The sequence below is a fragment of the Pteropus alecto genome, unplaced genomic scaffold (genome assembly GCF_000325575.1).
Source record: "Pteropus alecto unplaced genomic scaffold, ASM32557v1 scaffold43, whole genome shotgun sequence".
Classification (NCBI taxonomy): domain Eukaryota; kingdom Metazoa; phylum Chordata; class Mammalia; order Chiroptera; family Pteropodidae; genus Pteropus; species Pteropus alecto.
This window is the reverse complement of record NW_006435764.1, coordinates 7,238,704-7,260,141: the sequence shown is the minus strand read 5'-3', so window position 1 is coordinate 7,260,141 and position 21,438 is coordinate 7,238,704. Positions and strand designations below refer to the sequence as shown.

The window sequence follows — 21,438 nt, the reverse complement described above, 5'->3', positions numbered from 1 at the left end:
CGCGAGCGAGCGCACGCACGGACGCACTCGGGCGGCGAGGGCCGCGCGCAGCCTCCGCTACGTCGTGTTTGGTTCTCTCCTGCTCCCCTCCCCCTTTCAGCCCCGGGAGCCCAAAACGACGCAGCGGGGTAGTTTCCCTTCCTGCTCCCTCGGTTCCCCTGCCGCGGACGGGCGCGCGCCGAGGACGACGGACTTCCCTCCCCGGACCTCCCGCCCCCCTCTCACGCCCTGGGCCAATCGCCACCGGTGATTTCACCGCGCAGGCGCACCGGAGCCGGAGGCGAGGAAAGCTGGCTGCGGCTCAAGTGCCTCGTAGCACGGAGGCGTGTGCGCGCCGTCTTTTCGTACTTCCACCCGGGGACTGCGCAGCCGCCCGGAGCTCCCTTCCCACACGCCCCTTCCACCCCGTCACCACCCTCACTCCCGTCGGACTTCCGATCGCGGTGTCGTCTTGGGGCTTGCTCACTAATTTTTCTTTCCTACTGTCTATACGCGCAGCAATTTCTCGAGAGTAAAAACAAAAAAAAAGCCAAAGGGGAAGCTGTTGCAACATGAAAGCCTACTAGTAATTGCCTTTCTAGTTAGTAAACCCTTAAAGGGCTCTCTAAAACCAAGGAACACAGCAACCCCTGAGCCCTCCTTCCTCCGCCTATCCCTCAACTTCTACCCAGCAGCAGACGCGCCAATCTCGCCTTTTAGCTCCTTTATTGGCCAACTTGAATCGTCATTTGCAATTCTGATTGGTCGTCTGTGATTCTCCGGATTTTTCCAATTGGCGAAACTGCAAGGGGATTTCATTTTATTTTTTTCCGGGTTGGTTCGCAGGGGATGCTGGAGAGACGGGGCCGTTTCTGCGGGATTACTTTTCTGGGGCTGCTTCTGATTGGGCGGCGCGGCGCAAGGCGCGCGACCCTTTAAACAACAAACGGTCTGGAGACCTGAACCTGTCATCTGGATGCTCCCACCCGTAAACCGAAGCCCAGTGGGAGACTTCCGGGCTTGGGCATCTGCAGAGGGCAAGGGACTGACTCTAGGGCTTTGAAGGACTTGCAACTGAGCAGCTCTGCGGCCGGTCAGTCTCGGCCTGTGGGTTGTGGTGCACAGGTCACATTCACCTCGGTTCCCCGGCTTTTGGCACAGACGTCCACAAATGCTTGTTGAATACGTGCGAATAAAGAGCTAGGATGGAAGCAATCCTTTGGGACTTTTCTGAGCAGTGTCCCCGCCTACTTCCTTCCACTTCCAGGTCAGGGGGGTGTGTCCAAAAGAAAGGGGAAAGCAAATTCCGCCGGCATTCGCACGCCTGCTACAATTCCTTAGTGCGGCCTTTGCTTTTTAGGGGTCTCCTTACCCTGGAATCGCCTCTTTAGAAAAATCACTTCTCTGGCTTTACTAGTCTCATCCTCTCCCTGATTACTTCCCTGCACGTCTAGAGATCGAAAAATACTGCAGAGTGGAGAGGAAGAGGCTGTTGTAGAAACAAGCAAAGCTCATTCCCCGGAGGGCCTCCTGGAGAAGGGTAATTTCCTGCCTTCTTAAGTCGGCTATCAAAATCAGTAATTTAACTCCCATCTCCAGAGCTTCAGTTGCTCTTTCACTTCCCAGTTCCACAAGAGTAATGGGCGACAGAGTTATGGAGAAGCGCCTGCAGGAGGCTCAGCTGTACAAGGAGAAAGGGAACCAGCGTTACCGGGAAGGGAAGTACCGAGATGCTGTGAGTAGGTACCATCGAGCTCTACTTCAGCTGCGGGGTCTGGATCCAAGTGTTCCCTCCCCGATACCTAATCTAGGACCTCAGGGTCCGGCTCTCACACCTGAACAAGAAAACACACTGCACACCATCCAGACAGACTGCTACAACAATTTAGCGGGTAAGAACAGGGCTGAAGGGTGGGTAGGGTATCCAGGCAGGCACATGAAAATCTGTGAACATGGGAAAAAAACACTGATGTGTTTTTCTGCTGTCATCTAGTTAGTCTGTCATGACTTGAAATATATTTCCAATTTATAGGGCTCTAATTGAGTTTCTGTAGGGCAGTAGTTCTCAAGCTTCATCTGGAGAGTTAAACACAACTCCTGAGCCCCACCCCCAGTGATTCTGATTCAGTGGATCGAAGATGGGGCCTACTATTTGCATTTTCTAATAGACTCTCTGGTGATGCTGATAGGTTTAGGGAATTTTATATGCTATAGAGAAAATACTGAATTTAAATTGAGGGTATTGTTTTTTTTAAAGTAGTTAAAATACCTGAATAGGGCACGTGCTTCAGCTGTTAAGCCATTCATATTAGATGCTTCTGATAGCTTTTACTTATTTTCCTCCTTCCTATAAATCAGCTATATAGTAACTTAGGTAGTATCTTCTATCCCCAGATGGCCTTTGGTGAAGAGATGGTTGTCAAGAATTAGTACCACTAGGATTAATCTGCTAAAAGAAAGGAGATTCTTAGGTCTGTTCTATGGCAGAAAAAATAACCATAGAGCTAATTAATTTTGAAGTATATTAAAACATTTTAATGGTCCATATTGAAGCCATAGAACATATTAGGAGTGGTTTTTACACTTTGTAATGTTTAAAAGTGATTTTTTTTTTTTTTTACTACAATACTCATCGGCTATGCTTTAGTAAAAATCTAGCTTTTTTACAGTGTGTGTCCAGTGCTAGAATCAAGTAACAATAATAGTAATTATAGTAGCTGATGTTTCAATTGAACGATTATTTATTAGATGCTGAGGATCCCTGCTCTCATGAAACATGTATTCAAGTAAGATAAACAAATGACAAAAAAAGTAACATATATAATATATTAGAAGGTAAGTACTGTGGGAAAGTAAGCAGAAAATGGGGATAGTGAGTGCTACAGGTATGGGAGTGTTCACTTTTGAAGAGAGTGTGTCAGGGAGCATTCATTGAGGTGACATTTACAAAATGCCATGGGCAGACACTGTTTAAGCCCTTTACACATATTAATCCATTTAAGTGTCACAACGATTATTTGAGGTAAATTTTAGGAAACAGTCAAACAGATATTAAGTGCTGGAGCTAAAATTGAACCCGGGCAATTCTTAAATCCAGAATTCTTACTGTAAAATACTGCACACTGTTAGAGAAGAGACTATGTATTAGGGAACTGACCACAAATTAAAGAAACGAGATGTTATAGAGAAGGGTATCTAAATATTTTGACTCTTTAGGCAGACTTGAAGGCAGAGTCTATGGCTCAGCCATCTGTGAAGTCTCTGCTTGTGGGTGCTTGGTAGAGGCTCCATAAAGACTCACTGTACGGCCATGCCACCCTGAACGTGCAGGAACTCGTCTGATCTCAGAAGCTAAGCAGGGTCAGGCCTGGTTAGTACTTAGATGAGAGACCACCTGGAAGACCAGGTGCTGTAGACATTTAAAAAAAAAAAGTCACTGAATTAACAATTTTCACTTATTGCCTACCTAAAACATGTTGAGCAGTTTATTTATAGTATCTCTCATTTCACAATAATTCTCTGCAAGGTAGTTATAATTATCCCCATTTTATAGATAAGGAAGCCAAATCATGTCACAGCCTAAACCTCCCAGTGGCATCTCATTATACTTAGGAAAAAATCCAAACTCTGACCCTTACCTACAGGGCTGGACCTGAGCTGGCTCCTCCATACACTGATTTCGTAAAGTACATTTCCAGTTTTTAGCTCTGTAGGATCTCTTAGGTTAGAATGCCCTGTCCCTTGAATGACCCTTGTCATTCAGATCTTGGCTCAAATTCACTTTCTTAGAGAAGCCTCGAGTAACCAAGCTGCACTCTGACCTCATGTACTCTCTATCCCAGGACAGTTCTGTGTTTCTCAAAGCACTTTAAAAAATTCATTTATTTGTTTGTTGTGTATTCCTACTACTTGGGTACTAGGATGCAAACTCTTAACTCAGCAAGATGTCTGTTTTGTGCCTCTTACTCCCTGCTCCTAGTTCTGCCTAGCACAAGGTCAGTGCTCCATAACTAATTGTCAAATGAATGACTGAAGCTACATCGATGGAGTAATTGACCACCAATCTGGAGAAATATCTAAATATAAACCATATGACCACTTGGTGGGGATGTTGTAGAAGGGATGCAAACATCAGCCTAGGCATTTTAATGTCTTCATCAGCTCTGACTCTCGGTTCTTCTCAGCACCGTGATGTAATACTACTATGTTTAATTCTCACAGTTATGAAACAGGGATACATTTCTCAGTTATAAAAAAGGCAGAACATTAGCCTGAACATTGCCTCCTAAACAGATTTGTATTTTGAGGTGCCACTAAATCATCCAAGGGAATAGTGAAATAATATATTATCATTGAGAATGAGGATGATTTTGGAGTTAGAGAATCCTTGATTCACATTTCTTACTCATTCCACCTAGAAGCTGTGGGATCTTGAACGAGTTACTTTACCTCTCCGAGTCTCGATTTCTTCATCCATTAAATGGATGAGATTTTATAGGGCGGATGAGAAGATTAAACGAGCATACAGCACAGTGCTTGCTGTTACCTCACACAATGGCAACCACGGTTGTCAACAAAGCTGCAGTACGAGAATGATGGGGAAATGGGAGATTCAAGACAGAGAGCCTTGCGTAGAAGAGACACAATGAAGAAGAGGTTTAAATTTAAAGTATGTTTTTATCAGTTTTATAGCTGGACCTAACCCAGCACTAGGTACATAGTACCTGCCTACATTTGGTAGTTACTGAAGTAGATTGAAGGTATGTAAAGCTTTATTCACTGCTGTGTCCCCAGTGCCTAGAAGAATGTCTAGGACAGGAGAGACACTTAATATTTGTGATGAGTGAGTGTTGATCAAGTACCTTTACTTGGTACTGCCTTGAGGTGACCAGCAGAATTTAGTGTAATGAAACCCTCTTCTCTCCTCTCTTGCTTTCATTTGGCCCCATTAGCCTGTCTCCTACAGATGGAGCCAGTAAACTACGAACGGGTGAAAGAATACAGTCAGAAAGTCCTGGAACGACAGCCTGACAATGCCAAGGCCTTGTATCGGGCTGGAGTGGCCTTCTTCCATCTACAGGACTATGACCAAGCTCGGCACTACCTCCTGGCTGCTGTCAGCCGGCAGCCAAAAGGTGGGGGTGGCTGTGGAAGGGGGTTTGTTTTATTTTACTTTTTAAATTGATTGAGTTTTTTGAATCGGTGATAATACATTCAGGTAGTTCAAAATTCAAAAAGCATAAAAGTACACAACGAACAGGCCTTCTGTTCTTGTATTCTTGTGTCCACAGGAAAGCAATGTTGTGTATCCTCCAGAAGTCGTTATGTTTAAATATTTGCTCTCCCTTCCTCCCCACAGTCAGAGATTTTAAAGCACTGTTTTTCAAGTTTCAGTTTCTAGATGTGACGGAAATAGGATCTGGATTCCAATGAATATACTCAGTAATCCTCATTCCTGCCAGCTCTCCAGCTGGGGTCTGGGTTTTGCTTTATCGATTTATCCTTTAGCTCAGCTAACCCCAGGTATGACCTAGAAAAAGGCCAACTGAGGGAGAATCTGAGACTTGGTAGTTTGTTTCCAAGGCAGAAAGGATATTGTGAAGCAGGTGGTCTAGGATGGCCGACTCATTCCTGGATTCATGGTTCAGTAGTGAAAATTGTCTCCCTTTTTGCATTCTGGCTTAGAGCAACTGCTAGATGCTAGAAGTAGAGGCCCCAGAACGTTATAACAATATAGTAAAATCTCACTAACTGAATGAGAAAGCTACTATGAATTAATCAAGATATAAAACATGAGCTACTTGTTCACGTTTCTTACCTTGACTACATAGATTCACTGCCCCCTAGCCACGTGTGGTATCTTTAGCGTCTCTGCGATGGCAATAACTATTTCTTCAAACTCTCTTTCATTATAAAATTAGCAACCAGCCCAGCCCTATACAGAGATTTAAAAACAATCCAAAGTGATATAAATGAGATCTACCGGCATAGAATAGTTGTGCTATATTCAGATCTTAGAATGACTTAAAAAAATGGAAGTACGTCAACAGTGTTCTCCCACCCCGAGGTGCGATTATGGTCTGCCTCTAATCGCCTTCTTCATCCTCCTCTAAGATGCTAACGTCCGGAAGTATCTCCAGCTAACACAGTCTGAACTCAGTAGCTACCATCAGAAAGAGAAGCAGCTCTATCTGGGCATGTTCGGTTAACAAAGAAGAAGGACTCTCCTCCACTTGAACTTAGGTGAACCATTAAAGACCCATCAGTGAAACCTGAGCCTCAGAAGAGAAATTAACCCCATACCTCTGACCAAGGTGGATTTCTGTCCGGTTTCTAGTTCTGCACAAACTCTTTACTATTTTCACAGTTTGCCTCTTTTTTGTCTGTCCATCTGTATTTTATATAGCTTTCGTTTCATGGTGTTTGGGGGACATTTACCTTAAGAAATAGAACCAGAAAACATTCATTAGCTATGGGTGGAATTAATCATATCTGTGGCATAGATTATAATGACAGATGTTGTTAGGTGTATTAGAGGGGAAGGCTCGCAGAGGATGAAATAACAATAGGAAGAAAGTAGTTTCTTTCTTTTTTTCCTCAGATGCCCAAAAGCCAAAGTTACACAGGCTGCAAACTGAACAATATATTGCTTTTGTGAAACTACACAATTATAAATTGGGCCCATGTGTCTTAAAATGAAAAATTTGAAATTAACCATGTTTGATTAAGTTAATTCCTTATTCTTAATATTCCACATACATTCAGATTTTTTCCCCCCTGCAAGAGTATCTGGTTCCTGTGGTTTCTCTTGGTAATTTCTTGTCCTTGTTATTGTTTATACTCGGATCATGAATATAGTATACTTATTTTTTTCATTAAACTCTTTTCTCTTAAAATCTCTGGAGTCAAGCATTTAAGTATTTATTTAATAACCCTTCAGCCCTCATGCCGAAAAAATGTCCAAGTAGACATTTTAATTTTTAATAGGTCCATAGATACAGTTTGCTCGTTTCTCTAAGATACTTAGGAAAGACAGATTACTAAGTCTTCTAGAAAGAATGCCATAAAAGAGCAGGATAAAAGCATAAGTCTGTGCTTTACCCGTCGCCTTGTATTCTGAAAAAGCTTAGTTCCTTTACAGAGGAGGGAAGTAGTGAGTGCCTTTTAAGCACTTTCGAGAACTTTCTGGAAGCTTTTTTGGGCATGGGTGCAGTCAGGGCTCAGTGGGAGACCCCATCAACGAGGAGCTCCTTTGTTACTCTACTCACTGTCAGTAATGTCCACAATGTACTAGTTCTACACAGTAGATGAGACTATAGCACTGCCTCCACCTTTATGAGTGGAGGTGATAATGGTAAGCGTGTGTCATGAGCCATCGTACATTCAGAAAAAAACCAAACTCTGTCTTGCCAAGTGTACGTGAGTGCTCCCTTTTTCAGTAACACCCTCTCTCCCAATGAGCTAGGCTCCCATTTGTGTCTCCCTATACCCTTAAGTACTACAACTATCGGCTTACAACAGAAGTTTTTTCTACCAGATAATCCAAAAGTAGAATATTTTATTCCTCTTCCAAGCTTCTTAAATTTCTAAGCCTAGATTGTTCATAACATTTTGTCATGGTTACATGTTTTGTTTGTTTTGGGCTGGTTTTGCTTTCTGATTTTATTTTATTTTTTATTTTTTTTTCCCAAGACTTAATGTTACAGTGAGCTATCTTCTGTATCAATGAAGAAAAAAAAATAAAACTGATATTTAAAAATGTGTTTTAGAAATTTATTGCACTCATCCGTTTATTAGCACTGCTAAGAGACAAAGTAAGTAGTGGTCAAGCTTACATTTCAGTCTATTTCCAAGGCCATCTCCTGTTGAGCTGTTAATGAACATGAAAGTGGACAAAGGTAGGCATTCTGACTGGGTCTGGAGGAGGCCTGGCAACCCCACCTCCTGAAGGAATCAGCCAGAGGATACCAAAATCTCTATGCTCAGAGGTTTGTGGTGTGGGAGGCTCCTTAACTTACTGATCCATAAAGGCTTCCACACAGGACTTGAGGGTTTGACTGAAGAGAAAGCGTTCATGGTGGATGTGAAGGTTCAAACTTTGGCACACACCGGACAGTTTAGAACAATGTTTTCCGAATTCATACCCACCCCTTTACAATTTTGCCAAAACCACATACTGCCTATACTACTATTTAGTCAATATTTTATTTAAATATATGTATATATTTAAAAGAACTTTTGCACAGAGGAACATGTTAAACGATCCCACGGGAATGTGAACGGCAAACTCCAGACTGAAACCATAAGATGAATAACCCAATTTCTTCAATAAAAAAAATTGCAAGGAAAAAGAGAGGAGAACCTGTAGATTAAAAAAGGCTTGAGCGACATCAGCCAAATAAATGTGACTCTACTTTGGATTCTGATTTGGAAAAAAACAACTAAACGTTTATGAGGCTGATATAATAGAAAATGTATATATTGGTCTCTTCCTAGTTCCTGGCATAGAGCTCCTAAAACCCTTGGGTTTTGGATTCTGATTTGAAAAAACAAGTTTATGAGACAATCATGGAAATTTGAATAAGAATTATTGTCAATTTTGTTGAATGTGATAATGTATTTGGTCTTTTTTCAAGATTTCTTTTAGAGCCGCACACTAAAATTGCTTACTGATAAAATTGGGGTAGGGACTTTAGAGCACAGCATATCATCTGCCAAAAAATATATATAAAATAAATACATTTTATAATTAAACAGTATTAGTATATGTCTAAGTTAACCATTTTTGGAAACACTGGCTTTGGGGGGGAAAAAATCAAAATCCAATGTGGGAAAAAAAAGAAAAAGAATCCAATGGGATGGGCTGAACTGGTGAGTTTTGTGAGGCTGAGCTTGGCTAAATGGTGATCGAGGCAGCATTAGACACCAAGTGAAAAGACACTTTAAAAAATAGCCTGTTAAGAAATTAAATCCTAACCTAGAAATATATCCTTAAAACTGGAAGGCAAAGGGTGGTTGTTTGAAAACTAAGTCAGCTTATACTTCAAAAGCAAATAACTTCTCAAGGTGAAACTCAATAGGCTGGGGCCTGGCCTGGCCCCCACATAGAAGGAGGCTGATTTTGTCTCAGTAGAAGGAAGCATTATCCAACAGTTAGAGCTGCCTAACAATAGACTAGGTTTCTTTTGGGGACAGTGAGTCCTCTTTCAAGCAGATGTTTAACACCTGGCAAAAGGAGCATCCAGAGTTGGACTAGAGGTTGGATGAGCTGAACTGACCTTCCCTGAATCCATGGATGGCACCATCGAGACCAATGGAAACTGAAGAAAATTCTCTGTTGATAACACTTCTACAGACCAGCATAATCTAGTCCTAGTGTCCAGCAGATAAAGTGACACAACTGTAGCCTTAACTTGTGTTGGCTGCTTTAAACATCTTGAAAATTCCTAACTGCCACCTCCAATGTAGAATGCATCTCACATCTAAAAATAATATTGTGTGCCAACTATAATAATAATAAAGGAATATATCTCATGCTGGGAACTGAAAGCAAATGCTTGCTCTTCAGCAGAATTTCACCAAGTAACAGATCCTCCTTAGGTATTAAGGGTGGCTGAGATAGTAACTGCTTAGTGTGTTCTCCAGACTGTCTAGAGAAATTATATACATGTAGACTCAGATACTTATTATGCCTTGTTTTTAGGAACTGATGTTCTAATAAGGCAACCAATTAATTTTTCCCCCTGTGTGTGTACATATGTACGTGCACATATATAACATACATGTATGTACGTATATACGCACATGTACATATATTTCACATACCATAAAATTTACCCTTTTAAAGGCAACTGATTCTTTTCAGGCATTTTGATTTACTCTAGGAAAGACTTTGGAAAAGGTGCTCCACTCAGCTAGAATAGCTCTAATTGTATGTATATCTTACCTTGTTTCACCAAGGAGTTAAGGCAGTATTTGCATAAATGCAATTAGCCATATGAAAGATAAATTAAAAGGTTATTCCAACACGAGAAAAGTGAAAGGTGTAGAATTCACTCTTTCGGCCATGAACATGACAAGGCTCAACATTTGCTTCCCATAATGCCCCAGACAGGGAGTTTTCTTTGGCCAAATCGTCAAGGTTCAATTCTGTCTCCTTCCTATACCTCAAAAAAAGCTTTACTATGAGTGTACAGTGCTGATTATGACAGACGAATCTTAAAAAAGAAGTAAAGAAATTCAGAAAATTTACTCACATTTTCACCTTTTTCTAAATTCTCCTTCCTGCTGTTTTGCACTCGGTTCCACCAGAGAGAAGGGTTTGCAGGGAGCCCTGTAGCCCACCCTACAGCAGCACTGTTCACCACAGACTGGGGCAGACCCTTCTCTTACATTCCTAGAACTCTTCTCCCTCCATCCTACAGCAACACCCCAAACTCTCATTTCTCTGCCGTCTCTACACTGTCAATAAACACTTGTGTGACGCGGATGAGTAATTTGACCTCTCTAGGCTGTCAGCACACTTGAAGTAGAGGAGTTGGACTCATCTGAGTCTCTTGCTTTTTACTTTTCCCAAGCACCCATCATTTCCATACCACAGGCCCTCGACCTACCCCCACAAATCCACCACCATAGAGCTTAGTGCTGCCTTTCAGTTTCTCATTTTTAGACCTTGATTCGCATTTATGACATGTAGGCAAACATTTCAAGTCATCAATAAAGTATCTGTTATTGAAACAGCCAACCAGAGGTCTTTCTACTACATGAAAAGCAGAGGCAAAGGGGTAAAGGAGCAAAGCCAAACACTCAAAAGGATGAAAAAGAAAACAACTCACAGTCCTCAAATTAACTACCTTCATCAATGTTCTAAATCAGCATAGGGAGTGTTTAAAGTCACAAGCCATGGTTCAAATTCTGGCTTGCCCCTTAACCAGCTCTATGACCTGGAACAAGTTAACTGACTTTTGAGTCTTAAGTTTCCTTGTCAGTGGGGGAAAAAAAGGAGGGGACCTCATACCTCATAAACTTTTTGATTAAATTAGTATTTATATGAAGTCCCTAATACAGCCCAGTACACAGGAGCTCAACTAAATAAACCATAATTGTGTAAGATTCCCTAATTTGTATACTTTTCCTAAGTAAAGTCTACATTGCCCTCTGCCTGTCTCGCCTCTTTACTCATAAGCAACCTGACCCCCAGCCCTACCTACCACAAGTACAGATGTCAGATTGCTAAAAGATCTGGAGGAGAGGTGTGAAAGTCAGGAGGCAGAGGTTTGTGGAAGAAACCAGCCAACGCCACTTCAACAAGATACTTTCACTGCTAGCTTTATGGTCCAGAATGTGGAGTGAGAAGCAATTATACCCCAGAAAAAGTCCCAGTGCCCTTCAGAGGTGCTGACTGACATGCTCTGGCTGGGTAAAGAAAAGGGTGGGAGGTACATTCAGCCTAGGCAGACTCTTCATTCTGTCACCCAGCAGGGAAAATGACATGCTTCCAACTTTCAGTGCTGCCCCAGTAATGGCGAGACCTAGCATCAGCCCGTTTCCCCCCAGATCTTAGTTTTTAGGGCCAAGTACAAAATCTTTGGGGGGCCCTCCACCACAACTGTTCTGTCTGTCTGCCGTAGGGGAGCCAGGGACGGGCTGCACGCCTAGGAGGGGGCCAGCCTCTGGATCTGGTTTGCTGCGTTTGGCCAGGTCCTCATTGTGAGCCTTGCGGATGTGGCGGTACAGGTCCCCTGACTGTGTGTAGCTGCGTAGGCAGTAGCGGCACTCATAGGGTCGCTCCCGTGTGTGCACTGTGGCATGTCGCCGTAGTGTGTAAGAACATGAAAAGGTCTTCCCACATGTCTTACAAGTGGGAACATCTTCAGTAAAAACCCCAAAGCTTCCTGGGGCTGCTTCATATTCAGAGGGCAGGTAAAGTGGCTCATGCAGGGCAGGGGGAACTGGCAGAGGGGAGGTCACCAGTCCTCGATGGTACTGCCCGGGACCTGGCAGCAAATGGTATGGTAGGTGAGGATCTGGGGGCAGGAAGTGGTCACTTGGCCCCACCTCTTCCAGTCCTGCTGCCCTTGGCTCTTCAAAAGCCTCTGGCTGAGGGGGCTGTCCACCGTACATCGCTCCTCCAGGTGGAAACAGTCCCTCAGACCCCTGAGGCTGCTCCTCCGACACTTCGGGCTCCTCATCAGAAATCACAATAGCTTCGACTTTCACCTGGACCAGCTCGGCTTCTGCTGGGGTTGGAGCCTGGGATGGAACGGGGGCTAGGACTTGGGCTGCAGCTGATGCTGGGGGATAGAAGCCTTGCAATGGTCCTCCAGCACCCCTTGGTTCCACCACCCTCAGACTCTCAGAACTCACATCGAGGGGAGCCAGTGGCTCCACTGAAACTGTTGCGAGGCCAGAAGAGAAGTAGTTTGCAGGAATAGTCTCTGTGGAGCTACTGGGGCTGGCAAGAGAGACATCAGCCACTGGTGGAGGAGGTGCCCGTAGATGCGGTGAGTCAACCTCCACGCCAGGCTGTGTAGTATCAGCCCCACTGGGTATTGGTGGCTCATCTGGAGGGCAGACAGTAGGTGAGGAAGCTGTAGGGCCTTTCCATTCTCCCTTGCCCCAATGACCTGATGTCTCAGCAGATGCCAAGGAAGGCTGGGGGCCACGAGAAGTGCTAGACAAAAATGCCAAACTAGAGGGCTGTGAGGTGTTCTCCTCCTCCTTCTTGGTACTATCCGCCTCCGCCAGGGCCCGGGCTTGCAGCCGCCGCTTACACACCTTGACGATATCATTCATGTGCAAGTAGCTGGCGGCTGCCAGAACGTCTTCCACAGGGGTATCCCCTCTCAGGACCAGCTGGCCAGCATACATAAAGTCCAGAAGCAGCCCAAAGGCTGGGGCCGTGACAATCTCGTTGTGGATACACACCAGATCCCTCTTGTCCAGTTCCCGCTCTTTGTAGAAAAGCTGGAAGAATGGGCTGCAGGAGGCCAGCACTGCCCGATGGGCCAAGAACTGGGTGCTACCCACCATCACGGTGCAGTCACAAAGGAAACCCTGGGACCGCTGCTCTCGGAGGCTCTGCAGCAGCTGCTGACTGTGTTCTGGGAACTCCATAGCACCCCACGAAGGGAAAGCCCCCAGAAAGGTCCCCACCAGTGGCTCCCTGGGAAGAGAGGACAGTGGGTTAGGGCAGGTAACCTCCCCAGAAACCTTAACGTCAGCCCTGAGCTACCACTTGTCACTCCAAACCCTCTGGCAATACCCTCCTGACCCGAAGACGCTCGCTTAAATTACTACCATTTTTTCCCCTAGGTCACACTCAGTGGTCTCCTTTTAGCTCCGCCCCCTCGGCTTAACCTTACCAGCATGCCCCGCCCAGTTCACAAAAGCCCCGCCCAGGAAGTCCCGCCCCCTAAGCAGCCTGTGCTTCCTTGATGCCCACCCAGTTTCTTCCAGCAGCTCCTCTAACTAGAAGTCTCTTTCGCTCCCAGGCCTTCCCGGGCGATACCTCTATGCCCCACTCCGGGAATTCCCTGAGCCTTTCTCTCTTGCACTCCAGGGGCTTAGAAGTCCTAGGGTGGGAACTAGCCGAGAAAGCTGATCCCTCACCCACCACCGAGCAGCCACTGGGTGAACTCCGCCCCTTCCCACCTTCTCAGTTGCAATTGGCTCAAGTTTGCCTTCCCTTGTCACGGATTGGTTCGCTATCCACTAACTAGCCTCCCTTTCTGAGCGGCGTCTCCAACTGGCTGCTGGCGGCCGTCGCTCAGGCAACTAGGCGTCGGATTGGTTGGCGTTCCTGTCCTAAATATTTTCCTCATCGTCCCGCCTTCTTTGTCTCAGAGCCCTCTGGATTGGCTGAACTTCTCCATCTAGCTGAAGCTGTAGGAGGGCGGGGACCCTGTCCTAGAAACAGAGCGCGATGTGCTCGCGGAGGGGCGCAAGGCCTTCCACCGTGCAGCGGACTGCAGGTCGTGTCCGCTGCACGGTGACCGGGATAAGAACGAACAAGCGGGTGTGGTACCCAGGAGGCCGGGTTTTTAGACCTCGCTCTGCCGTAACGGTAGGCAAAAGCTACACCTCTGAACTGCAGTTGTCTCTTGAATGTTCCTTACACCTTCAAAAATTCCCAGGTGCCATACTGCTTCATTCTCTCCGATCCGATGGTTCGGGCTCCTGCCTCAGTAATGGTGGTGTCAGAGAACTAGCAGCTGCATGAACGCTGTCATAATGTCTTTAGCCTGAACTCTGTAGTCAACTGACAATGAAGAGATTAGAGTGTCCTCTGTGTCTGGAGACTTCTAGTTAGGGCAGATGTTGATAGGAAAAGAGAGGGCTCAAGGCCCTAAAATGCCTCAGGACAGAAAAATAAAGAACATGGCCACTTCCGAAGAAATGTTTGAGAATCCCTGGACAACAGAGGAAAGGGTCGTAAATTGGAAGTCAGTGATACCTGCCTCTCCTCCGACCAGGGCAATGTGTTGACAGGGTTACCGAAGGATTAATTTTAGTGTCCTTCACCCACTACTCACCCCTTCACCTACCACACTAAGCATCTCCACTTTGTTCTGCAGCCAAGTCCTCCAGTCAGAACTAATCAGAAATAGGGTCAGTTCATCTACCTTTAATCTTTATACTAAAGACATGCAGGCCACACTGGCCTAAGCTTGAGGCCTAACCTTTTTAAGATAGTCTTCCCAGCTATACAATATTTATTACTTAAGAATTTAAACTAACGTAAGTAACATTTTCATTTTTTTCATGAAAAATTACTATATGTCCCCAAACGGAAAAATATATAGTGAAAATAGTGGCATTGTTCTACATTTTTCCAAATTTCTTTGATGTCTGGCTTAATAAAGACAACTGGACTCTCACATCTGCTTTTGTTTTCAAACTACTATGAGCTATTGTTTCGATTATATGAGTAAAATCTGATTTATGTCATCTTTCATTAACTAATTAATTTCATTTAAAAGTACTTACTGAGCATCTATTCTGGGCCAAACACTATTAGTTTATGAATGGCGGGTTTGATCGCTGGTGGGCGGGCCGGAGGGGCGGTGCTTCGTGGATTCCCCGCCCACTACAGGGAGGCCCAATCGGGTCCGCGGAGGGGGCGGAGTCCCGCCCCCTTCACCTTGGCTGGCCCGGAAGCGGATTTGGGGCGGTTACTTGCATTTCCGGTTGCATTGACGGCTACGCTGCTCGGCAAGGTGTGGATTCCGCTGCCCTCCAGCCTCCACCGGAAAGATGTTCTACCACGTGAGCAGGACACAGGGTTGCGGCGAGAGTAGTGTCCAGAGAAGGAACGAAGCCGGGTGCCGGGACGAGGGACTGCCTTTTACCCCATCTTCCTGCTCTGCCTTGCCTGGTCTCCATCTCACTTTCCCTGCAGATCTCCCTGGAGCACGAGATCCTTCTGCATCCGCGCTACTTCGGTCCCAACCTGCTCAACACGGTGAAGCAGAAGCTCTTCACTGAGGTGGAAGGAACCTGCACCGGCAAGTGAGTTCTGCGCTCTCTGTGTCGCCTGATCCATGCGCACACCGCACCCAGTGCTTGCAGCCGCTCCCCAACTCCTCGTTCCCCAAGGTCCTGCCACCTACTATGGGGAACCCTCTCACATACTCTTAGGCGCCCCAGGCAGTCAGTCTCTTCCTGGTTTGGGTTCTCATGGCGCCCTCTGCAAGCTGGATCACAAGGCTTTCTTTCCACAGACGAGATTGGTCATTCATTTACTCTGCAAATATTTCTAAAACTCTTGCTGTGTGTGCCACGTCCTGTGTTGGGCCCTGGGAACAATGGTGAACGAGATAGAATGAGGCTAGCCCTCCTGGAGTTCACAGTCTAATTATTGTTCCTGTTTCTGCTCTCCGTCTGTGATTCTACTGGTTTTCTCTATCCATCATACCCAGGGACCTGACATGGCACATCTCTGGGGTATGGTTTCTCACATGGTGATGTGAATGAGCTGGGATGAGCCAGGGCTATGGAGTACTTGGGTCTCTGTCATCAAAACAACTCGAGGTGTTTTTTGAACATGTAGATTCCTGAGCCTCATCCCATCCCTACAGAATTTAGACTCTCTGGAGACGGGCCTGGGAATCTGCATTTTAATAAGTTCTTGCCAGATGATTCTGAGGCATCCCAAAGATTGAGGTCTCTTGGCTCAATCTTGCAGCCTTCTTGGACATTTATCGTGAAATTATGAGAGTAGCGTTTGGGTTATAGATTCTGATCAGTGTCCTGTCTTCTTTCTTGGTCACTAGGTTCTTTGGGGGCCATCTACTTTCCACTGTGGGCTGTCCTCCTATCCTTAGGCTCACTGACTCTTGTGTGTAAAAGAGGCTCTTCCACACAGTACCTTTCTCTTTCTCATCCTCTTTGTAGGTATGGCTTTGTAATTGCTGTCACTACCATCGACAATATTGGTGCTGGTGTGATCCAGCCAGGCCGAGGCTTTGTCCTTTATCCAGTTAAGTACAAGGCCATTGTTTTCCGGCCCTTTAAAGGGGAAGTTGTGGATGCTGTTGTCACTCAGGTCAACAAGGTGAGACCTTATATAGGGGACGCAGTGGGATGGTTCCTCAGAAGATATGGGATAGGTCCCAGCTTCACTCACTAATTCTGTGTTTTTGGCCAAGTCACTTTTTTGTGCTTCACTTTCTTCACTTGTCAGAAGTTATACTGATTTCACCCTGCCTCATTCAGGGGCATGTAAATCAGTATTAATAGTCATAATGACGGGGTAGTTACTGTGGGCCAGGTAATGTGTCAAGCCTCACAGTGACTCTGGGAAGTGGGTGCTTTTATTCCTTTTTATAGAAGCTTAAGCATGGAGAAGTTAAGTCTAGTGGCCAAGATCATGTGATCAACAAGTGTTCAAATCCTGGACTGACAAGTTCCAGACCTCAGCTCTTTATTACTACACTGTATTTGCTTAACTTGAAAGCTTGGAAAAAGAGAAATGAAAACAAATGCTACAGTTCAGAGTGGCTTCAAACATGGGGAATATTATTAGAAATCAGATAAAGATGGGAAACTTAGAAGAGTGAGAGACAAAAGAAAAAGCAGGGGTCATTTTCTTTCTAGGTTGGACTCTTCACAGAAATTGGACCTATGTCCTGCTTCATCTCTCGACATGTAAGTCTGGGCACGCTGGGTGGGGCTGAGGAGAGACACCCGTTCATGACCAGCTACTGGAGCATCCATTTTAAGTGCCGAACTAGTCTCACTTTCCTTTCAGTCCATTCCATCGGAGATGGAGTTTGATCCTAACTCAAACCCACCGTGTTACAAGACAATGGATGAGGTGAGTGAGTAGGAAGAAGTCAGTGAGAGGGAAGAAGGAATGAGCCACCCTGAGGGAGAGTATTGGCTGGGGTGTCTGAGTATACTCTTCCCTCCCCTCAGGACATTGTGATTAAGCAGGACGATGAGATCCGCTTGAAGATTGTGGGGACTCGTGTGGATAAGAATGATATCGTGAGTCTCTTGCTCGCCTCCCTGCCTCACTTTCCATGTTGTCCAGAGGCTCAGTCTGGCTGCTGCTGGGGAGGCAAGGAAGGTGCCTCGTCCCGGGCAGAGCTGGGAGTTGTCAATTTCTTCCTACCCGGAGTTCTTGGGGGTTCTGTGCTCTTCTGCCAGGAAGAGGGGATGACGGGTGGGCAGAAGGCCTGGGGCTGGAGCTTAAAGGATAGTTCTGTGCTCACTTAGACTTCATTTCCTTTTTACTTTCCTTCCTACAGTTTGCTATCGGCTCCCTTATGGATGATTACTTGGGTGAGTGCCTGATGGTGCATGCCAGGGTTGTGGCCTGGGGAAGGGGTGTGTGGGGGCAGTGGTGGAGATGGGATTTAATACCTGAGTCACAGAAGAAGGAAACTGTCGTGCGTGTGCTTGGAAGATCCAGGACATGTGTCTCTTGGGATGGGAAGTGCACAGTTACAGCTGCCCCAGGCTCTGGATCTAACTGACATGCGTTTCCTATTCTCCCAGGGCTTGTGAGCTGAACTCCAGGGCCTCCTACCTTGTTTGGTCCTTATCTAGGAGATGCGACTGTCATACTTCCCATGTTGTCCAGAGGCTCAGTCTGGCTTCTGTTGAGGAGGCAAGGAAGTTTCCTTGTCTCAGAAGACATCTGTCTCTTCTTGTAGCTTAACAGCCACTCCCAGATTTTGACTGTGTATTTTAACCATAAAAGGTCGTTGGTTCTCATGGAAGTGTTATCTTGTCTTTCTTTGGTAAGGACAGCTCTTTTTTAAAAGGCTGGGAGCAGTTGCTCACTAGCCCCTCTTTTCTTGTCTTGATGCCTCAACTAGCCTCAGCCACCCAGGGGATCTGACTAACCTTTTTGCCAAGGTCTGAAGTTGACCTCATTGAAAGGAAGGCACTAATATTGAATCTTTGGCTTCCAGCAAATGATACTATCATTAGAGCCACTCAGTACCAATCTAGTTTTTAGTATTTGCCCTTCCCCCACCCTTAAAAATAAGAGTATAATAAAAAAAACAGCAAGTGTTGGCAAGGATGCGGAGAAAAGGGAACCCTCATACATTGTTGGTGGGATTGCAAATGGGCACAGCTGCTATGGAAAACAGTATGGAGGTTTCTCAAAAAATTAAAAATGGTTATACCTTTTGACCCAGCAATTACACTTCTGGGTATTTATCCAAAGAAAATCAAAACAATAATTTGTAAAGATCTGTGCACCCCAGTATTCATGGCAGCATAATTTACAATGGCCAAGATATGGAAGCAACCTAAATGCCCATCAACAGATGATTAGATAAAGAAATTGTGGTTCATTTACAATGGAATATTACTCAGCTATGAAAAAAAAAATGAAATCCTACCATTTACAATGACATGGATGGACCTAGAGGTTATTATGCTGAGTGAAATAAGTCAGACAGAGAAAGATAAATACCGTATGATTTCACTTATATGCGGGATCTAAGGGAAAAAAAGAACAAACTAAACAAAAACAGACTCACAAATATAGCGGACAATTTGGTGACAGAGAAGAAGTGGGGGTTGGTGGACTGGGAGAATGGGGTTAAGAGTTAAAGAAGTACAAATTAGTAGTTGATAGATGGTCACGGGGATGGGGAGCACCGCATAGGGAATGTAGTTAGCATTAATACATTGGCTAAGTGGAAAACCAGAGGAGAGAAGGAGCGATTAGGGGGGTGGTTTTATAAACGATATAAATTTCTAACTAATATACTGTATACTTGAAACTAATTAAAATAAAAAAAAAATAAGAGTATAGCCAGGGAGAGGGGTGAGGAGACAGCAGGCAGGGACAGGTGAACAGGAGAGTAGTAAAAACACAAACTGTTGGTTCCCAACACAGCCCTTCCTAGTATGGGTATATAAACAACAGAGGCCTTTATGTGCTAAGCAGTCACTACACTAAACTGAACTGAAGATATGAAAATAATACCAAGTTTGGAAGAGACTGATGGACAGAGAAACAGCTCATGAAACATGAGTACATGGGTGCTGGTGAGGATGTGGAGTGTGGCACTCACCAAGAAGGCTGGCACTGTGTGGAGAAGGGACTAAGTAGGGATGGCCTGGAGACGGTCTCCAGGACTCTTCTGATCTTTTAAGGTTTGGTACTAGGGGAGTTAAAGAGGTCTGTATCTTTCTGATTTTAGTATATGTGCTGCCAAAGTGAGCACACTAAAGAGGTCTTAAAGAGATCACAGGCTAATAGTAATAGGAGTGTCTGCCTGGTAACGTGCCAAATCCATTACACATCTTTACAAACATTACTGAATTTTCACAACAGCTCCATGAAATAGGTTCTGTTATCCCATTTTACAGTCTATAAAACAGGTCAGAGAGATGAACTAACATGCCTAAGGTCACATAGCTAGTGAGTAGTGGAGCTTCGATTATTATTATTTTTTTAACTGTCAGTCTGTCTCCAAAGCCACCATAGCTCTTCTGGCAGGCATTGGGTGGCTGGGAGTGAGTGGGAGCCACTTTTTTCCTATCTGCAGCCATGTGGGTCTCACCACTGCTTTCCTTGGCCCTGCCTCCACTCAGATTGGGGGCAAATGAGCCCCAGGAAGCTTGGATACAGTTTCACTGCATCCTACAGGCCCCTGGGCCTTCCTCCCTTCATTATCTTACCTCCGAGGTTGCCAATGGCTGTCCAGAGCAATGAAACCTTAGCAAGGGGACCTGTCAGCAGCCCAGATCCTGCTGAGCTCATCTCAGACTCAGGGCTTCAGAGGTTCTTCTCTTCATGCATAGGTAGACAAAACGCTCCAGTGTTCAAGCACAGTACTGGAACTATTCCAAATGCCGTTGTGAATATGACTGGAAAAGTCTCAGCGGGGTCACAGTCTCCTTAGGTGTTGTTGCCATGGCAACCACAGTCGCATCCATCTGGCTTTCCCAGCTCTGGTCTCAGAGGACCTTATTTTCAAGAGGCAGCAGCATCTACCCTGAGAAAGAGGAAGGGCGAGGATGCTCCCCTGCTCCATTGCAGAAAACTCTGTTCTGTAAAGAATGGCCCTTGAGAAATACCCCATTTTGGATGAACATAAAGGAATTAATTTATTATCTGCCTCGTGATGTGTGAGTGAAGGAAAGTTTAACCAGCAAACTCTGCCAAGTGCTTTCACAGGCATTATCTAATCTACAGTAACCCTGTTAGGTGGGTATTATTACCCCATTTTGTAGATAGGGGAAATGTGCTTAGGTTATTTGCCCAAAAGCAGGGTCATAATTTGAACCGAGGTTAGTTTGACTCCAAATACTATCCTTTACTCGATAAGCCCACTTGCTTCTCAATCGAGAACTGCTTAAGTTTGGGAAAATGTGTGTATATAAAACTGTCAAGGAAGTCTGCAAGGCAGGTGAGGGCTTATATTTGGCTTATTGGATAGGAATGGGGAAGATACGAGGTAGGGTGCACGAATGAGCAGAGCCCTGAAGTCTGGAGATTGCACGTCTCTCAGTCAGAAGACGCTTCTGCCCACAGAGAATACCTAACAAGAGCTCCATCTGTTTGGGAAGGGGAAGTGGCCGGTGATGTCGGAGAGGTAAGCTAAGCACCACTATGCGGGCAGGAAAACTAAGCCAGACACCAAAATCTAAAGCTTTGTTGCAGTCGCATAAATGCAAGTGCTCGGAAACTCAGGAGCAGACAAGACCAAGGGAATGGGAACACTTTCCTACAGAACACAGTTATTAAAACGTACACCACACACTTCTACTCCCAAAACTCCCGTGAGTTGTGGCTTTAAGAAGCGCGACTCAGCGTCACGTGACCCTGGCGCCTGTCCTCTGAGCCTTCAACAGTGACCAATCGCGTAGCTGGAATCCTCCGGGAGGGCGGGAGCTTCTCAAGGCGCTGGCTGATTGGCTGTGCTCGTGAAGGGTGGGGTCTGGGCGCCCAGAGAGGGAATTAGGGTGAGACGCGCCGCCGCCGCC

General features: G+C 45.4%; 3 protein-coding genes and 1 pseudogene across 5 annotated transcripts; 3 read left to right on the top strand and 1 right to left on the bottom strand.

Annotated features, from left to right (window-relative positions):
- Positions 1 to 853: 853 nt before the first annotated feature.
- Positions 854 to 6,877, top strand: TTC9C (tetratricopeptide repeat domain 9C). Of its 2 annotated transcripts, XM_006911194.3 has the most exons (4): positions 855 to 1,519; positions 1,606 to 1,871; positions 4,932 to 5,114; positions 6,094 to 6,877. In XM_006911194.3, the coding sequence occupies exons 2-4, from the start codon at positions 1,619 to 1,621 to the stop codon at positions 6,186 to 6,188; spliced, it is 531 nt and encodes a 176-aa protein (XP_006911256.1). In that variant the 5' UTR covers positions 855 to 1,519; positions 1,606 to 1,618; the 3' UTR covers positions 6,189 to 6,877. The 2 variants fall into 2 exon arrangements, with proteins under 2 accessions (XP_015444393.1, XP_006911256.1); XM_015588907.2 differs by having other exon boundaries at positions 854 to 1,871.
- On the top strand, positions 3,280 to 3,397 carry LOC112479266 (annotated as a pseudogene).
- Positions 6,878 to 7,738: 861 nt separating the features above from the next.
- Positions 7,739 to 13,770, bottom strand: ZBTB3 (zinc finger and BTB domain containing 3). The gene is made up of 2 exons (XM_006911193.3): positions 13,490 to 13,770; positions 7,739 to 13,144 (listed from the first exon to the last, which is right to left on the bottom strand). The coding sequence occupies exon 2, from the start codon at positions 13,093 to 13,095 to the stop codon at positions 11,539 to 11,541; it is 1,557 nt and encodes a 518-aa protein (XP_006911255.1). The 5' UTR covers positions 13,096 to 13,144; positions 13,490 to 13,770; the 3' UTR covers positions 7,739 to 11,538.
- Positions 13,771 to 13,888: 118 nt separating this feature from the next.
- POLR2G (RNA polymerase II subunit G) lies at positions 13,889 to 18,201 on the top strand. 2 transcript variants are annotated; one of them, XM_015588645.1, is made up of 8 exons: positions 13,889 to 14,044; positions 15,380 to 15,489; positions 16,375 to 16,534; positions 17,077 to 17,127; positions 17,231 to 17,296; positions 17,398 to 17,469; positions 17,733 to 17,766; positions 17,983 to 18,201. In XM_015588645.1, the coding sequence occupies exons 1-8, from the start codon at positions 13,904 to 13,906 to the stop codon at positions 17,994 to 17,996; spliced, it is 648 nt and encodes a 215-aa protein (XP_015444131.1). In that variant the 5' UTR covers positions 13,889 to 13,903; the 3' UTR covers positions 17,997 to 18,201. The 2 variants fall into 2 exon arrangements, with proteins under 2 accessions (XP_015444131.1, XP_006911254.1); XM_006911192.3 differs by lacking the exon at positions 13,889 to 14,044 and adding an exon at positions 15,119 to 15,246.
- Positions 18,202 to 21,438: the final 3,237 nt, after the last annotated feature.